Source organism: Triplophysa rosa, linkage group LG16, assembly GCF_024868665.1.
Source record: "Triplophysa rosa linkage group LG16, Trosa_1v2, whole genome shotgun sequence".
Classification (NCBI taxonomy): domain Eukaryota; kingdom Metazoa; phylum Chordata; class Actinopteri; order Cypriniformes; family Nemacheilidae; genus Triplophysa; species Triplophysa rosa.
In genome coordinates this window covers 16,676,556-16,694,859 of record NC_079905.1, presented here as the reverse complement: position 1 = coordinate 16,694,859, position 18,304 = coordinate 16,676,556, and the positions used below count along the sequence as shown (strand labels likewise).

Here is an 18,304-nt window from a genome sequence, read left to right as displayed (position 1 = left end):
TCCACGCTCACATAGAAATGGTATAAATGATTTGTCTTTGCACTCTTGATTGTGTACGTAATTTAAAATGTTAATTTTTGCTTGTACTCTCATTTAAATGTGATATAAAAACTGAGTGTTCTAAAATGCAAAGCAGAAATTTACAGCGATATTCAGTGTTTAAAGTACATGCTGTAATAATATTGAGTAACATTGATTTTATGCATACGCTGTTTATTAATTTTAGATACTGCCACTGTTTTTGTGAACGTTGACTAATTATTTCAAACAAAAATCATCTTAGAATAGACACTATAGCTGAATGATTTAATTATATTATTGAATGATACAATTTCTAAATGACTTTATAAAAGTAAAAATATAGAATTGATTTATGAATTAAGATTAATTAAAATAATTAATAATTTAATAGTTAATTAAACCCAGTAATTATTAATTTAATACTTCATAGTATAATGTAGAAAATCACATGTGCAAAAACACATACTGTATGGTCACATGTAAAATTCAGGGTTCATACAGCATTAAATTCGCTGGATTACACTGAATTGAAAGTATTCATTAAAAAAGCACTTAAAATATGTGACCCTGGACAACAAAACCAGTCTTATGGGTCAATTTTTCCATATTGAGATTTTTACATAATCTGAAAGCTGAATAAATAAACTTTCTATAGATATATGAGTTGTTAGAATAGGACAATATCTGACTGAGATACAACCGTTTAAAACTCAAGAGCGCAAAAAATCTAAATATTGAGAAAATTGCCTTTGAAGTTGTTAATCAGGGGCACTGTGGCAGACCATCCACTCACAAAAATAAAGTTTTTATATATTTAAGGTAGGAAATTTACAAAATATCTTCATGGAACATGATCTTTACTTAATATCCTAATGATTTTTGGCATAAAAGAAAAATCGATAATTTTGACCCACACAATGTATTTTTGTCTTTTACTAAAAATGTTCCTGTGCTACTTAAGACTGGTTTTGTGATCCAGGGTCACGTATGCTCTTTGAATACAATATCTGTCAAGGTGATTATATGTTATGTCATGCTTTACAGATTACAATACAGCTCCATTTTCCATACACCTGAATTGAAACAATATCTATTGTAACAAAGCTACAAAAATTGCCTTGACCTGGACTCATAGTTTTGTGTGGGTTGTGAAAGTTGTGAAGAGCTGGACGTCAGCTACAAGAATTGGCAAGGTTAAATGTTTAATCTGTCCCATGAACCGATTGCTTGCCAGTTTCAAGTCTGCTTGAGGTTCTGGTCTATCTGTTAGCAGGATTAAGACTTGCAGTTCAATTCAGTGCTCTTATCCTGCACCAGACCAGTTATTACACCTGCAGAATCCCAAACATTCTCTCGTCGTCCAGCCACTGGCGCCCAGTAAATCCTGACACTGAGGGTGCCAGCAGAACCATTATGTCTGAGAACTACAGACAAGAGGATACGAGTGCACTGATAGAGAACTGGCTATCAATGAGAGTTTCCTTAAAAAAAGCAAGCAGGGGCGTAACAAAGTAGCAACACATTTTTAGTCAATTATCAATATCTAACTATCAACAACTAAATTATTAGTGACAAATTATAACTAATTTTTGTCACAGAACAGTATCTTAGACTATAGCTTTTTCTAATAGTGGCATGACCAAATACTACAATACGTCAAGTAATATATTTGGAATCTCCATATTCTGTGATTTTATTTTTTTGCCATAAATCATTATTATTTGTCACCCTTTATGTTTGTCCATGGGTTTTGTGAATTAAAAAAAAATCCATTTCCTGAAATAGCAAATTTAATCACCAGAGGTTTCGAAAGGACAGCAATGATATTTAAAATATGTTTCCCCTCTTAAGTACTCTTAAATATTTTTTGTCTGAATAAACTATTAGGCATGTTTAAATACAATAATCATTTTAAAATAATTCTGTGAACTAGGCCTACTAACAATAATTCTCCCAAAACCCAAACAAAAATATAGCTTTTATTTGCATTTATTTGCAGAAAATAAAACCTGAATAAACTGATGTTTTAGATCTTCATATGAATTTTTAAACAGCCTAAAATGTTATATGACGTCATTACATAAAGAACAGGAAACAGAACTAGAATAAGCAAAGTTGAATTCTACTTGTTTTTGTTTGTATTAAAATACATTTATTTTATTGGTAATACCAATAAAAAACGTATTGGTAGTTTTTGGTTCTCTTAACACCTGTCTCGCGTTTGTTTTGTGCAATGTTTTTTTGCTAAAAAATTAATTATTATTATTTTTTAAGTCAGACATTTTATTTATGAAAAATAAATCATTTTGATTTTTCATGTTCAGTACTATTTTACTACTTTTTGTAGTATTTTTTTACAAAAATGAATGAGGTAAATGACAAATATTATCCATGCATATATGTTGTCTATGTTGCTTGTAATTAGAATAAAGTAAACATTTGTAAAGTTTTTTTACACAAATATAAATTTCATCTTAATTTAAAAATTGTATAATGCTGTGGCTCCAATAAGCAAATGAGTAACAAAAACACTAAACAAAATTTAAAACATGTTGTGTAGTCTGTAGCAATACAGTTCTCAAAAAATTACAAATTCTACAAATATTTCAGTTTTTTTTCTGAATAAACTATTAGGTATGTTTAAATAAAATAATAATTTTTATATAATTCTGTGAACTAGGCCTACTAACAACAATTCTCCCAAAACCCAAACAAAAATAAAGCATTTATTTGCAGAAAATAAACCCTTGACAAACTGATGTTTTTAGATCTTTATATTAATTTTTAAACATATGAAAATGAATGAATATTTGATGGAATTGTAATCACATTTTAATCTCATGCGTCTTTTATATTGCTGTTGGGTGACTTTCTGTCACTCCTGAGGTTTTGCATTTGTTGGAATTCAACAGACACTGAAATGAAATGACCACCATACAGTTATGCTTATTAAAGGCTAATTTGGAATGGTCTCTTAATTTCTTTCCAGAACGTAGCATTAATCCAATCTGGAAGTATTTTGAAATATTAACAAGTCTAATTAAAAAATGTTGTTCATTATTAATGTGGCGCTCAAGAGTCTTATCATTCAAAGACAATTTCTGGCTTCAGAATGCGATCCATAACAGGATCTTTGAATGGATAGAAATACAAACGTAGCACAATGCAATGCGTCCTGTCTATATGAAAAACATAAACCTCTTTATATCCAGGTGATAATTTTATATGACGTCAGTATGATATTGCTCTTTATAGTGTCTGGCATGTTACTGGTATAAGAAATCCTTAACATATTGTAATGCACAAGGGTTGCCTAGGCAACCAATGGTATTAAATAAATAAAGCTCACTTAACAGGTTCACTTTTTTTTAATGAATAACATTATGTGCTCTACTGGGATCTTAATGTCCAGTTAACCAGTCTGCTCTGCTTTTGGAAATGGAATATGGGAGTATATTTGAGATATGGTGTGTTGTGTCTCAGGCTGTTTTAAATTGGGGCATTCTCAGGAAATGGTGTCATCTGTGTTCAGTGTGTGCCCATGACCTGCTACTTGTAAAAATAACAGGAAACAGAACTTAGTTGTATTATGTGATGCAATTGGCTTTCTGAGTATAATGCAAAGAAGTATATAATATTATTTGTAAACATTCAGATTTAATAACCAAATTGACCCATGTCATTTATATACAGTATAACCATTTAGAAAACACTGTTATCCCAAGCGACTTACAAATGACTCAAATAGAGCATGTAAATCATATAAAGCAAACATAATATTTAATCTTATACTGTTTGAGTACTCAATTCTGATTGGCTGGACGGTGTGCATTAAAACCGTTTAATGCACCGTTTAATCAACATTTGAAATTAACTGACAAAAAAAATGTTCACCTGTCTGATAAAAAAAAGGACACTGATTAAATATATATAAACATATATTTAATCTTATACCATTGTCTGCTTGAATACTCAATTCTGATTGGCTGGAAGGTGTGCATTACAAGACACCTTCGCGTCATGTGGTTCTTTGCCTTCACATCATGTATTAAAATCCTTTAATCCTTTATTATGTAGTTTTTGGTTCTCTGAACACCTGTCCAGTGTTTGTTTTGTGCAATGTTTTTTTACTTACAAATTAATTATGATTTTTTTACATCAGACATTTTATTTAAGATAAAATTAAATGATTTTTCTTTTTCAGTACTATTTTATCACTTTAGTAGTTTTTTTATAAAAAAAGAAATGAGGTAAATGACAAATATTAACCATATATGTTGTCTATGTTGCTTGTAATTAGAATAAAGTAAACATTTGTAAAGTATTTTTACACAAATATAAATGTTGTTAATTTATAAACTGTATAATGCTGTGGGTCCATTTAGCAAATAAGTAACAAAAACATGAACACCAAACAAAAGTTAAAACATGTTGTGTAATGTCTGTATGTATTTGTGCATCACTTTCTAATCATTCATGTTTGTGCTGTCACATTAAAAAAAGGAAGCGGCTATTTGCACTAAGTGAAAATAGTGACAGATGCTTTTAATAGAAGTTTAAATAGCAGTAGTTTTGTTTACATTAAGTACTAACGGAACTGTTTGTAAACTAACGGTACTGGGGCCCGTTTCAGAAAGGAGGTTTAGTGAAAACTCTGAGTATATTAACCCTGAAATGAGGGAAACTCTGGGTTTTCCGTTTCAGAATGTGAGGTATGTCAAACCTGAGAAAGCGGGGTAACTCAAGCCCGTTTCTAAAGGAGATGTATCTTATACTCAGAGTCAGTAACCATAGTAACTTACTCTGTGAACCTAACCTGGTCGGGAGCAGGTTTTCTTTGGTAAACCCAGAGTTTATTTCGATCTCCTCCCCCTTTTAAAGCGCAAGTGGTGTAACTCATCCATTCATTCATTAATACAGTCATTCATGGCACACATTTTGATTACACAGAGACCATCTCAGTGACTTATACTGTATGTCATATGTGCTTTTATAGAGGATTCATGAAGAGGCTGCATTAATTCATTGGAATGTACTTTGATTTCAGGAGAGCACCGAGTGGAATTTTGTCATTTCCCTGTGCATTTTTATTAAAACTGTACCGTTTTTCTTTACAGTGAATTAGATGTATCAAAATATATCTCATCCATCCTTACACATAAATAAAGTGCATGAATAAAGAAATGAATAAATACAGACATACATGCAGAAATGAAGCGATAAAGGTAATAAACAAGTAAATTTGACATGCAGCCATTCCAAGTGAAATCTGTTCAGAGAAGGATTCGAACCGGCGATCAGTCTAACTTTGCACGAGAGTCTGACGCCCTACAGGTGTCCTATACACCATGACGTCTTACTTGCGTAACTAGAGCACTCATGGCGAGTGAGAACATACGATTTTTTTATTATTTCTGTTGTTTCATTCATTTAATGATTAATGTATTTGTTTATTGGTATCAATTTATTAATTTAAACTTAAGTCATTTTCAGGACATCAGTAAATCGAGCGGAAAGTGTGCCTCACTCTCATGTGCTTTCTGCCGCCATGTTGCTTTTTTTGGTGCTGTTGCCATGGTGAATCGTGCTATCTTCGCTCAATTGATGATGGCTTTTTAAATCAATGGTGCACGCGCGTAACCTAGAGTGAACTTACTCAGAGTGGATTGAACTAATTGAAATCACCTGTTCTGAAACCGAAAACTCAGAGTTGCGATTCTCTGAGTAAATCAACTCAGAGTTCACATTTTAACTCGGTGTTGGTTGAACCTCCTTATTGAAACAGGCCCCTGTTTAGCGTGTTGGCAAAATGTTTATATGCTCTCCTACTTGTAAGTCGCTTTGGATAAAAGCGTCTGCCAAATTAATAAATGTAAATGTAAGTGAAAATAGCAGCATTTCTTAGCGATACGCTATTTACACTAACCGAAAATAGCTGTATTTTCTTTGGATTAATTAAAAATAGTAGTTAGATGCTATTTACTAATAAATAGTGGCAGATAACGTTACGATAAATGCACCCTCAGTGTTGTTGTGCATTAAACATTACGTAATAATAACAGAGTGTAAATCATTATATTTATGAATATTATTAAAATGGTGGTAACTTATTGAGATATTAAAGCCCTACACCTACCCCTAACCTTACCCTAAACCTAAACTTTATGAATAAAAATGAATTTCAAGTCTTAAATCAATTTTATTGAAAACAAATGCCTTTATGATCTGTAAGGTAATAAAAAAAGGTTAAAGAGCATTTTCAGCAAGAGGTGGATTAGAACTCCAGTCTGCCGTGCCAAGCTATATTGACTTTACACATTTCACCACTGGACTCACTGTTAAAATGGCATCGTTCTTACACTTTCTCTATTCCAATCACATATTGGTGGGCGGAGTTGGTGTAAATAGTCTCTGCCAATAAGGCAGGCTTTTTGTACTCCGTGTAAATAGACACTCCGTTAAAAAATGGCTTGACCTTTCTGACATCACATTTAAAGGTGTGACATCATGGAACTTTCTTACAGCACATCTGTAGTTTATATTTACAACTACACCTTAATCAGATTAAACAGTTCAATTTTGTCACAAGAATAAAGATGATTCTTTTTTACGGGAACCATAAATAAATAAATATCTAAACCATGAATAAATAAACATTACGGACTACACCACACCTTGTCTCAGTGACAGACACAAAGAGGCATCCACCTTTCTTGCCCTGTCCTTAAAGTATAAAAGATGATAGACTCTGAGTCTTTATTTATTTAAGCTGCCTCCTTCACTCTCTCCACTTCATTTGTTCCCCATTGCACTTTTGCGCCCTTCAAAAGGCATTAAATGGCGATCTCTGCTAGCACTGAACTGTGGAAAACAGGGACCCGTAGGGCTATGAGTTTTTCAGGGGCCTATTTGCCCTCAGGCTGATTGGCGTACGGTGAGTAAGGTCTTCCCTTTTGTTCCTCTACCGGCTCGGAGGCTAAATTATGTTCTCTCTTCTGTACAGCATACAAAGGCCACTGGCTTTTCACAGCCGATTCCAATGGAGAACTGCTGCTGTGGATTAATGATGCCTGCACTATAGCGGAACCGTGAGGGCCTTTCATCTCCACCAGTACCTTGATCCATGTTGGTGACAATGCCCAGGACTCTATAATTTTCCTTACGAGTGTTTCAAAGTGATTGAAAGTACAGCTTATTAGCCCTCAAGCAAAGTGACGGCATAGCGAGAGTTGTCAGATTTGTAATTGTAAAGAACACTGCACTTGGATTTTAGAGTAGCGTAGCGTGTAGTGTTCGGTTAAAAACTGGAAATTAAATTGGCCCTCTCTGAGTTTCTGTTGAAGTTACTGCTCCGTTCATTCCCGTTAATAAGATCACTTCATGCACATCCAGAAACATCCAGAAACTTTCTAATTAGTATATTGCTGCAGTACTTTGAGTCCTAATTAGCCTGTAGCTTATTCAAAAATACTGAAATCAACTCTTTTTGTCACATAAAGATGTTGAATTCATCAAAGTTTTGGCCCCCTCTAGAGCTCAAGTCCCATAAGGGGGGTCATCCCACTTGGCGGCCATATTTGTAACGCCTCCAGACAGCTATTTCAGTCGTAAGACACCAATTAGTTTTGTTTTAAAATGGCATTTTAAGATAAAAAAACAGTCCTTGTCTATACTGCCCTTTCCATGCGTCTTTCAGAAAAAAATCTCTATCCACACTACACTATCTAAAACGAATGTCACATGACCATTACGTCATGCTATATGCGCATACAAGTTTAAACAGTTGTACGGTATGCATATGAGTTGGTTGTTCACGCAGTTCATGTGGACAGATGAGGAGTTGTTATCCATGTTACCGATCAACTGGTGACATTGAGAACAATTCAAAAGTGCTTTGCTGGGAAAAAAAACACTATGAAAGTGATTCTAATGATATTGTTTTCTAAATCTTCCAACATTATAGCTGTGACGTGAACGCTATTCTCCTATATTAAGAATGATTTTTATACATTTACGCATTTGGCGCATTTTATCCAAAGCGACTTGTACATTGTACTATACATTTCGCCTCTGACTATGTGGAATCCCCTGGGATCGAACCCATGACCTTGGCGTTACTAGCACCATGCTCTAACCACTGAGCCACAGGAAAGCTATTATAGTTATAGTTATCGTCTGAATGCCCCTTAAGACTTTCTTTTGTAACCCCAGCAGTCAAGATTTGACTGGTTGGCGTTAATTGGCATCGGTCAATGAGATAAATAGGCATGCTAATACACAGTTTTCTTCTGGTACTATAGGCTTGCTCGGGCCAACCAGCAGCACCCAGACCATACCCAGATGGCACAGGTACGTCTGTATGACGACTTCTAAAGATCTGGGAAACATCTACTGTGTAAAAATCCAAAAAAACGTCTTAGAAAAGGCAGTTTTACAGGCATTCTAAATGATCTATATGACTTCTGACAGGAGACGTCACAGAGAGGTATGGCAGATGAGCAAACGATAAAAAAAATACGTCTTGCAGACATCAAATAGACGTCTCCCAGATGTATGTATACTATCAGGGTTGATAATCAGCCATCTTTTTTGGCTGAGCTTCGCAGGCGACTAGGCCAGCAATACAGACATTTTCCAGCCAATCAGCATAAACCAGCTCTGTCTAAGTTGGTCGCTTTTAGCAAGACAGTGAGTCATAATACACGTGACCATGACTTCTGATCTTCCGGTCACTTATCAATATGGTCCCTGTAACCTCACTGTTGATGGCGACGGATCTCCAGGGCAGCGTGGCGGTGGGCATATTTATGGATGAACGTTGGAAATAAATGTCATGTTTTAGGTACCACACAGCCTACACAGATGCAGCTCTTGGAAAAGTGTCACCGTTCTTTGATCCAGAGACGCTCCGTGTCACGTATGCATATCTCATCATTTCCAGCACACTGGGCCCATCCGAGACATTAAGTTATTAAGTCATGTCGAACAAACCGGTTAGATTACTCACGGCGAGCTACATTTGCTCCTGCACGTAATGCCTCATGTTTCCTCCTACAGTCGGCCTAATATCAAAGCTCAAGAGCTGTTTATAAAAGACGACTTAGTTACGGATGTTTTTGCCATGCCGTTGGTGGCAGATTGGTTGATTGCACCTCCCCAACTCTACCCAACACATCAAAAAAGAAAACGTGTGTGTGAGCCGTGCAAGCCTGTTTAATACCTGATTCATTACAGAGGCGGACAAAAATAGCGTAAATTGTCATAATTACGGCAAGACGTGCATTTGTGTCGAAGCCGCGGTGCAGCCGTTAGCGAGACTCATGTGTTAAGTGGGGTTCAATGAACTAATGAATGATTCAGTGCGCTGAACAGCTCGCGCGCTAAAATTCATGAATTACTGTGCAAATGACTGAGGGAAAGTGACACCGCGCGCTGAATATCTTCATGATTGTGCCGGGTTTTCATTGCCGCTGCTAGCGCTTTCCATCCAAGCAATTTCCCCGCGTGCATGCGGTACTGACGCACGTCACGTTTTGTGCATGTCAAACACTTTTGATTCTGCGTGCATGGGTACAGTTAAAGATACGTTTGAAACCGACAGATACTGAGAGCAAATAAAAAGTGCTGTCACTCAAGTCTCACCTGGTCCCACGGACAGATGATCCCGCCGTAGAACATGAAGAGGTAACCCATGGCAACCAGACAGCCCCAGATAAGCAGGGAAAAGAGGCGAAGAAGCTTTTTGAATACGGACTCAATGCACACAAGGATGAAGATGGTGAAGAAAATGGCCAGGGTCGTGGGCACAGTGATGATGAAGGCCATGTGGTCCTCCATGTCCTGTAGCAACATAAGAAAAGGTTCATGGTTTATTCATTGAGGCATTTACTAGCAGAAGAATCGAAATGGAACGAAGCACAAGCAGACAAGATATATTCACTATTGACATTTATACCACAGGGCTGTTGAATGCTTCAGTCTGATTGGCTGACAAACATTCTATGGGTATGCATTAAGTTTCGGTAAATGCACACCTATGAAGGTGTTCCAGGTCTGTTAGACCGCATTACAGTTCCATATCACTTCGCCAAGTTTAACTTAAATGTAGCCTACTGTCCACCAGTGAATACGTATCTAACAACAGACAAAGTGACAGTCAAATTCCATTGTCTGAGAAGAAATAACTATTAATATTTATGGACAGCATGAACATTTGAACAACAATGGCGAGAGCACTGTACAGGACTGTTCCGACAAAAAACTAAAGCATATATCAAAGGTAACGGCAAACTAAATGACACAATCAGCGGGTTAAAGATAAAACACGAAGCACAAAAATAACATGTTAAATTCGTCTGTGGAATGGGTAAACAGGACTTAAAACACACACAACAGGAAGCTTTCTATGCCACTGCGAGAACCGCAGCTGGCGCAGAAACCTCTGTGTCACTTTTTTCTCTTAATAGCCTACTTTTCTTATACGACAGGGGTGTTAATACGACGAAAACAAATCAAATATAGATATTTGTCTTTTCACTCTCAGTGAAGCAAACGCCGCGTGCACGTGCACTGTCTGTCTTCCTCTCGCTCTCGGAAAACTGCATATGCAGACTCAAGCAACGCCTTCAGATGAGATGCGTAAGAAATTAGTCCTACCAGCAAGTGCATTCCGGGACAAATACCATACAAATGTCTTGAGATAAAACATCGGAACAACATCTTGTGGTGTTGTGACCGTGGTATAAGCGGAATAATTGACTCCGGTCCGTTCAATTATCGAAAGTTAATGCACACCCGAGGCATTACCACCTCGGGGTGTGCATTAACTTTCGATAATTGAACGACCCGTCGTCGATTATTCCTTACGTATAAAACATTATACGCATTCATTAAATTAACCGCAGAGGACTGATCTATAACTTAACTTCCTTTTTAACCAAGAGGAACATTTTATTGCTCAGAGGTGGCTTAGTGAATGTGTGAGACATGCGCTCTCATTTGTGACTTATTTTCTATGGGAAGGCACAAGTAGTCAAATACAAAGAGTCTGTGACTTCAACTTCGAAGACAGTCAGACCTGTATAGAGTCTACTACTGTATAGTAGCCAACCAAAATTACATTCTCTTATACATACATTTGTGTATAATGTTTTCGTGGTGTTTTTACTGGTGGAATTTACGGTGGCTGCTGATCGTATCATTTATGTGTGTTATTTTAAACCAGATTCAATAAAGGAGTTATGCAAATGAAGTATCAGCACAAACATGCCCAAATAATTAGTTCTGAACACAATTTGCATAGAACAATTCTTCTGCTCGCAGGCCGGTTGTGAGTGCTGGTTGTGGAGGATGCAGCAGACTACCGCAATTTGGCTTTTGTTACTGGAACTGGGACTGTTTACTGGGAAGAATGACAGCCTGCTTAAACTGGATTGCGAGTGGTGAGTGAATAAGATAGCATGCAAAAAATATGACCGCTGTTTAGCGAATTCACCCGAATAAGTCCACACTTCATTTTAGGGTGTGAATTTGGGCATGGCCACCGAACAAATTAAATGTGGGACAGGTAGTAATTTTGATTGGGAAATGTGGGACAGCAGTGAAAAGCAATGTAAAGCTGTGATGATGTCTATCTAACGGTATGAAAGCATTTTTTGTTGCTGTATATTTTTGTAATATTTTTGCTACCTTTCAGCTCGTAAAAATAATTTGTCATTGAGTCCATTCCAACTACAACAACATTAAGGCACAAATTAAATATTATATAACAAAACTATTTCAGTGCCAGTATCCTTATCAAAGCAAAACCATATAATATTGTCAGACGGGATCCAAATCAAAATACTAAACAACTCTTTGCTCTATTAAAATCACACTGGAGACCCACAAAATTCTGTATTAAACAAAGAGTAATTGAGTGCACAGTCTTATTCCGATAATGCTTAATAAGCTGCTAACGTGTAAGGTCATGTAAACGTGTAAAATGGTTTTCTTATATCGGAGAAAGGTCATAAACGGCGTAAGCAAAAACAACTCGGCATAGATAGTTTTTGCCCATTACTCTGATTTTGAGCTGCATGTAAACGCCTTTACCGGTTTTCTCTCAGTTTTGATTGTGCGCATGCCTGACGGCGTAATAGTAAAAGTCCCAAACGGAAGTAACAGTACAATAACACATAAAAGTCAGCTCTCGAATCACGCAATTGGTGTAGAAACAGCAAAATTAAAAACTATTGTTGCATTTGCAGGTACTGTGAACATGAGAAGAGATATAAACATACAGCTTCTGAACGATTTCCCGCAGCATTTTTAATTTCTAGAAGGACTATCGATGGTGACGTCACTGCACGCGAGAAACCTGACAAGTCTCAAATTTCCATGTAAACGCGGTTTTCTGCGTAGCCGGTTTATTGATATGCATGTAAACACGAGAAAACAGGTTTATTTTGTAAGCTGATTTTTGAAAGATACCCGTTTATTTTGTGCATGTAAACGCACTCATTGTTTTCGCATATTTTGTTGTTATTTTGTTTTATTTTTGTTTCAACTTTAAATTAGCTTTACCGGTAAGTTGGTTTATGACATATAAAGTGTCACGATCCGGTCTGTGTTTTCCCCTGTCTGATGTGGACTTTAAAGTCACCATGAAATCAAACAGGCAAATTTTAAGTGTTTTACACAGAGTTGCAGTGAATATAATAAATGATTTATCCGTGCACACCATTGTTTTTTCAAAATTCATTTGCACTTGTAATCTTTAATCAAAGACAGTAAGCTCCTCTCCCACTCACAACAACAACTCTTCATGACCTCAGCAACAAAAAAGAGGTAGGACTATACTGACTGTCCAATGATGAGGCATTTTTAGCCCTCCCCTCCAGGCCCAAATTACAACGAACCAATCACAAAGGGAAGGGCAAAATAAAGCCCCGCCCTACACTTTTTTCAAATTTCAGAAGCCATTTCACAACCTCATCTTCTGTCTCATGGTGACTTTAAGTTTATAAGTTATTTTGTCGTTTCCTGTGTAGTCCTTTGTAGTTATTTTGTTCATGGGTTCCCTATTGATTTGCTCCCAGGTGTGTCTTGTTACCCTGTTTGGTTCTGTCTATATAAACCCTTGTGTTTCGCTTGTCAATTGTCAGTCGTTGTTTCTGTGCTTTGGTTTATTTATGTTTCGGATTACTTTTGCACCTTGTTTCTTTGTTCTTTTATTTTGTTGTACTTTGTTTTGTGTTAATTAAATCTTTAACCGCATGTGGATCTGCTTCTTGCCTGGTTACTCTGCCCATCATATCAAGGAGGGAAGCACCGATAGACAGTTTGATTGACAGCCGTCAAAGCACAAGCATGGCATTTTCAGGTTTGTGTTTATTCGTTAATCAATTTGTTCTGTAAATCAATGTAAAATGACTGGATATTGAGAAGTGTCCGTTCTTTACATTAATAGAGCCAGACTAGAATGCACTCCAGAATTGACTGCATGGCTTTCAAATTTTAAAGAAATGTTTTGATCCAAAAGGTAAAGCTAAAGATTAACAAGCACCTTGACAAATCCCAATAGTAACACTTCTTCAAAGCTATTAGGGCTGCAAGATATCGAAATTAAAATTTTGCAAATCAAAAATCAGAGGAAGAACAATTTATTACATTTTAATTGAAGACTATAAGATACATTCACTGATGAATTGTGTTAAATAATAAATAATATTTATAATATGAATTATTTTAATTTCACGTTGACTTTAACCAGAGGACATGAAAGTCTGTGTATGAAATATTTGCACGCCACTGTGACCTTTCATGAAGTCTCTTTCTACCTGGAGCTCCTCCATCGTTCTGTGTGTCACTGTACATGTGTAGCAGAGAGACTGCTCATCTACTGCTGACAGATAGAAACAGGCAGGGCTGCTACAATAATACAGTCAGAATAAAGAATTTTAATAACTACATTATTTATGCAGATTTTGTTGAAGATGACACGCCACAATGGTTTTTATTGTGGTTTGCAGTGAACAAAGACTGCCTCCATCAGTCATCATTAACATCTTAGGTCGCGTTTTTGCAGTTTATGTACAGGAATAAATTGAAGCTTCTGTTTAATATATTGCAATGCTGCAGCTTTCTGTGATGAACAGACTGAACGTCATTATTTACAATCGTTTCCTTCTTTGAAGCTCTATAATTGAGTGTAAATGGTGCGTCAACACCATCCGTCCCCAGTGTTTAGCGGACGAGATTTTAATACTCTTTTAACTCAACTCAACTTTATTTATATAGCGCTTTTTACAATTTTCATTGTTACAAAGCAGCTGTACATGAGACATATTGACTATAAGCAAAACAATCGAAGTTAAAAACAAGAAAAAGGTGAAAACACAGAAGACAGACATACCCACATACAAAACACTCCACACACGTACTAACACACATAGACATAGACACACACACGGACACGCACACACACAGACACGCACGCACACGCACAGTGAAAGCACACATTTAAGATAAAGGAAAGAGAAACACAGGTCAAATATTAAACGGACTATAAATTCCTATATGCAATATTAATTAAGTAAAACTTTAAAATTCTAATTCTAGAGCAGCCCCCCCCGGCCAGGCAAATAGTGCAAAACAGTATGCAAACGGTGGCGAGGAACCCAAAACTCCAATGGAGAAAAAAAACCTCAGGAGAACCCAGGCCCAACCAGGGGATTCCAGTTCCCCTCTGGCAAAAGCTGCTGCCTCTGCACAAGCTCGACAGTGCTTGCACAACAAGGCTAAATAAAAAATAAATAAATTTACTAATAAGGTAAATTATAGATTTAAGATTATCATTAATAATCTAATAATCTAGTGTCAAATCGCCGCGTCCTTCATTATCCAGCTCTATCATCTCAGCTCTTGTCAGGTCGCCGCTTCCTATTCTCTGCTCTACCATCAGGTTTGAACTGTAACCTGCACGCTGTGGTAACCTTGGAACAATGAGACAAGACTGGCTGAGAGTAGAGTACTGTTCTGCACTCTTTGATGCAACAAGTACATCTTGTTATTGTTGGAAGTGTTCCTGGTTTTAAAACATCCATTTATATTATACAGACAAAAGTGTTCATAATATTTGTCATATGTGCTTTTCTGTCCCACGGATGAAATAAAATATACTGTGTAGATCTGAAATGACATAAGTAAATATTTTCATTTTGTTTGCACTATTCCTTTAAGTTGTTTATTTGAGGTGTACTGGGTGATGTAATGAGCTGATGCATCTTTGTTGCCTGTATGTGTCTGTGTGTGTTCTGAATGACGAGAGAGTCGAGGGAGCAAAGTCAGAGTAATATAATGCCTTTACCACTGTATGAGTCACCAGCCATTACAGAGACACCCCAGGGAGTACTACAAATTCAAGGAAACACTGGCACACAGATTGAATTTCAATGAACCGGTGGGGAACACACTCGCTTCCCATCAAACCCAGATGGAGCGCACATGCACCTATTTCATAGATTAACACTAGATTATTTTACTGAGGAAAATGTGAGAGGTGCTTGCCCGTGTAATTGAAGTCACCACCCACCCAAGTCACTATTATGTTTTGGTCCCTAGACCCGACCCAGGTCCCTCCTTTAATCTACTGTAGGTATTAGATTTTTTTCAGTAGAATCTGCTGTTAAAGGGATAGTTCACCCAAATATGAAAAATTATTTAATCATTTACTCATCTTCATGACATACTATAACAAACCCTGTATAACTTAAAAACACAAAAGAAGATATTTTGTAGAACGTTGGTAAACAAACAACATTGGCCCCATTGACTTTCAATGTATGGACACATTTCTCAAAATATCTTCTTTGTGTTTCACTGAAGAAAGTCAGAATTATGACAGAAATTTGTGTCCCACAAATTATATGCAAGTGTGAATAATTAGGTTTAGAAGTGTCTGTTTAGCAACAGTGCGTCTCAACCCACCGGCACACTCATTACACCCGTTTCACACCGCACGCGTAAGCAGAGCGTGAGCAGCGCATATTTTTTTCGGCGCACATGTTAACAGATGAGAGCATTCATACCGCACGCGTAAGCAGCAAGTGCTCGCGGAGCAGAAGCGGCGCGTAAGCAGCAGTGCAGCGATCATTTCAGTGCCGAGTCTATTTTTGCTGCGCTGGTAACGCTCAATTAAAGCGACAGTGCATTCTTTACGGACAAAATCCACATGGATTGACAGGAAAACGTAACACTTTTACATTTAAAGCATGTAATTGGTGTCTAATGTGTTTTTAACAGTCGCCATGAGTTTCAAAAAGACTTTTGCCAGGAGTTTTTTTTGGCCAAAACCACAACAGCACATTTAAAGGATTTATAATACAAGTATGGCTTAGATGTTATGCTTATATTGCAAATGAAGGAGTGGGAAACGATCGCATTACGCTGTCAGGTTACTGTCTGAAACCCACTGTCATCATAACCTTCTGAAAAAACAGATCAAACATAGACATCGTGTTATATGCTTATATTGCGTATGTGTGAGAGAAAAGCGATCGCATCACAAGTCAGTCACTCTCTCCTATGGTGAGTTAACCCTTAAGTGACTTTGTATCCTTCAAAGCATGATGGGTTTTTATTTATAACTTGTATTACACAGATCTAAAAGAGCAAGAAACAGGTGGATATAACAAATCATAGTTATGCAATCTACTTAAAGTGCTTTGATGAAGTCCTGGAAGATATTTTGCTCATTGATGTATGTAAATAACGTAATGTGAAATTGCATTGTTGTACTGTGGTTACCCAGGCAGCGTGGTGCATACGCTGCCGGTATGAAAGGACAATAGGCACGCGCTGCTAACGCTCTCCCTACGCGCCGCTGCCGCTCCGCCTACGCGCTGCTCACGCGTGCAGTATGAAGTGGGTGTAACACTGCATAAACGAACGCTTTAAAGGGTCATGAAACCCCCCTTTTCAGCTACAGTCTACCCCACTGTCATTTTGAAAAATGCAACTAAAATGGGTGTGAACGCTCTGAGAAGAAGAGTGGGGGAGCGGGTGGGGCACGAGGGAAAGTAATATATTTTAAGATTTGGAATCGGATCAGTCATACCTGTTTTATACAGTCTATGGTCATTACACGAATCATACTTTCATTGATTTTAAACCTGGAAGGCAAAAATAGCGCAAAAAAGCTCAAAATTAACAAGTTTGCTCTACTGTAATAACTTACAGTTGCAAACGTTGTTTTCTGTTATGTGCAACACAACCAACTTTGTTAACATCTAAATAAATTATATTTAGTGTTTCGTGGCGCTTTAAAGGCACACCGCTATGAGCGCTGTTGTCATGTAAAACACAAGGCGCCCAGCATCACACTGCACACCAAAAGCAAAAAAATTAGTAGCTAAGCTAAGTTAACCGGCTACAAACACATACCTCTGTAGTCCCTATCAGGGCATAAAGGGGGGGGGGTTCGACCACGACGCCACCCCAGAGGCATTACCACCTGGTTTATATACGCTAGCAAGTAGCTTGATTAGTGATTGGTTAATTGGTTAATGTTCGTGACGCATTTAAGCAACTCACAAACATCGCTACAGAACAAAGCAAAGGTCCGGGTCCCGCGGTCCGCTAATCGAGGATGACTGTTATACAGGTTGGTTTTTAATTATGGCTTTTTATACACCGTGCACAGTGGTTTGCGTCTCAGTAAAGATCCACCAAGGAGTTTTTAGGGGCCGTTTGTGTAAACTTGAATAAAACTAAAGCTTGCGCTCTCCTGGTGTTTGCCGTTGCTAAGGAAAGCGCTATATTGTAGAGGAAACACTATAGAATTTGCGGTCTCAATGTGTGTGTATCCGAGTGCGATTGTCCATGACGCCCCTCGCAGCGTTGGTTTGGTGTCTCAGCTTGATTCTATGGAACCCTGGTGCGTTTGCATTCATCTTACGTCATCAGTAACGTGCATGACACTAGTAAACAGAACACGGGTCAATGTATTGTGTTTTTTTCCCCTTGATGCGTAGAGCAAACAACACTCGGTCTAACTGTATGTTCGCTTACAGAGCTTTCTGCTGCTTGCAAACAGACTATTTATCAGGACTATTTTTAGATCTGGACCTGTGCATGGACCTTTAGATCAGAGGTTTGGGTTCTCAAACTGTGGATTGCGTCCCTCAAGTGGGTAGCACAGGGGAATAAGATGGCTCACTTGGCTGTTGTGGTGCATTACAGTTAAAACACTGAACATGGGCAGTGTAAAACCCCTGGTTCATCTGTGCTGTAAATGTGCTGG

The 18,304-nt window shown here is 37.4% G+C and overlaps 1 protein-coding gene across 3 annotated transcripts in view; it reads right to left on the bottom strand.

The window, feature by feature from the left end:
- adcy2b (adenylate cyclase 2b (brain)) overlaps window positions 1–18,304 on the bottom strand; it is a 113,180-nt gene that overhangs the window by 87,727 nt on the left and 7,149 nt on the right. For all 3 annotated transcript variants that reach the window (XM_057354239.1, XM_057354240.1, XM_057354241.1), the window contains exon 2: window positions 9,664–9,861. In XM_057354239.1, coding sequence (XP_057210222.1) covers window positions 9,664–9,861 — 198 coding nt within the window. The remainder of the gene's footprint in view (window positions 1–9,663; window positions 9,862–18,304) is intronic.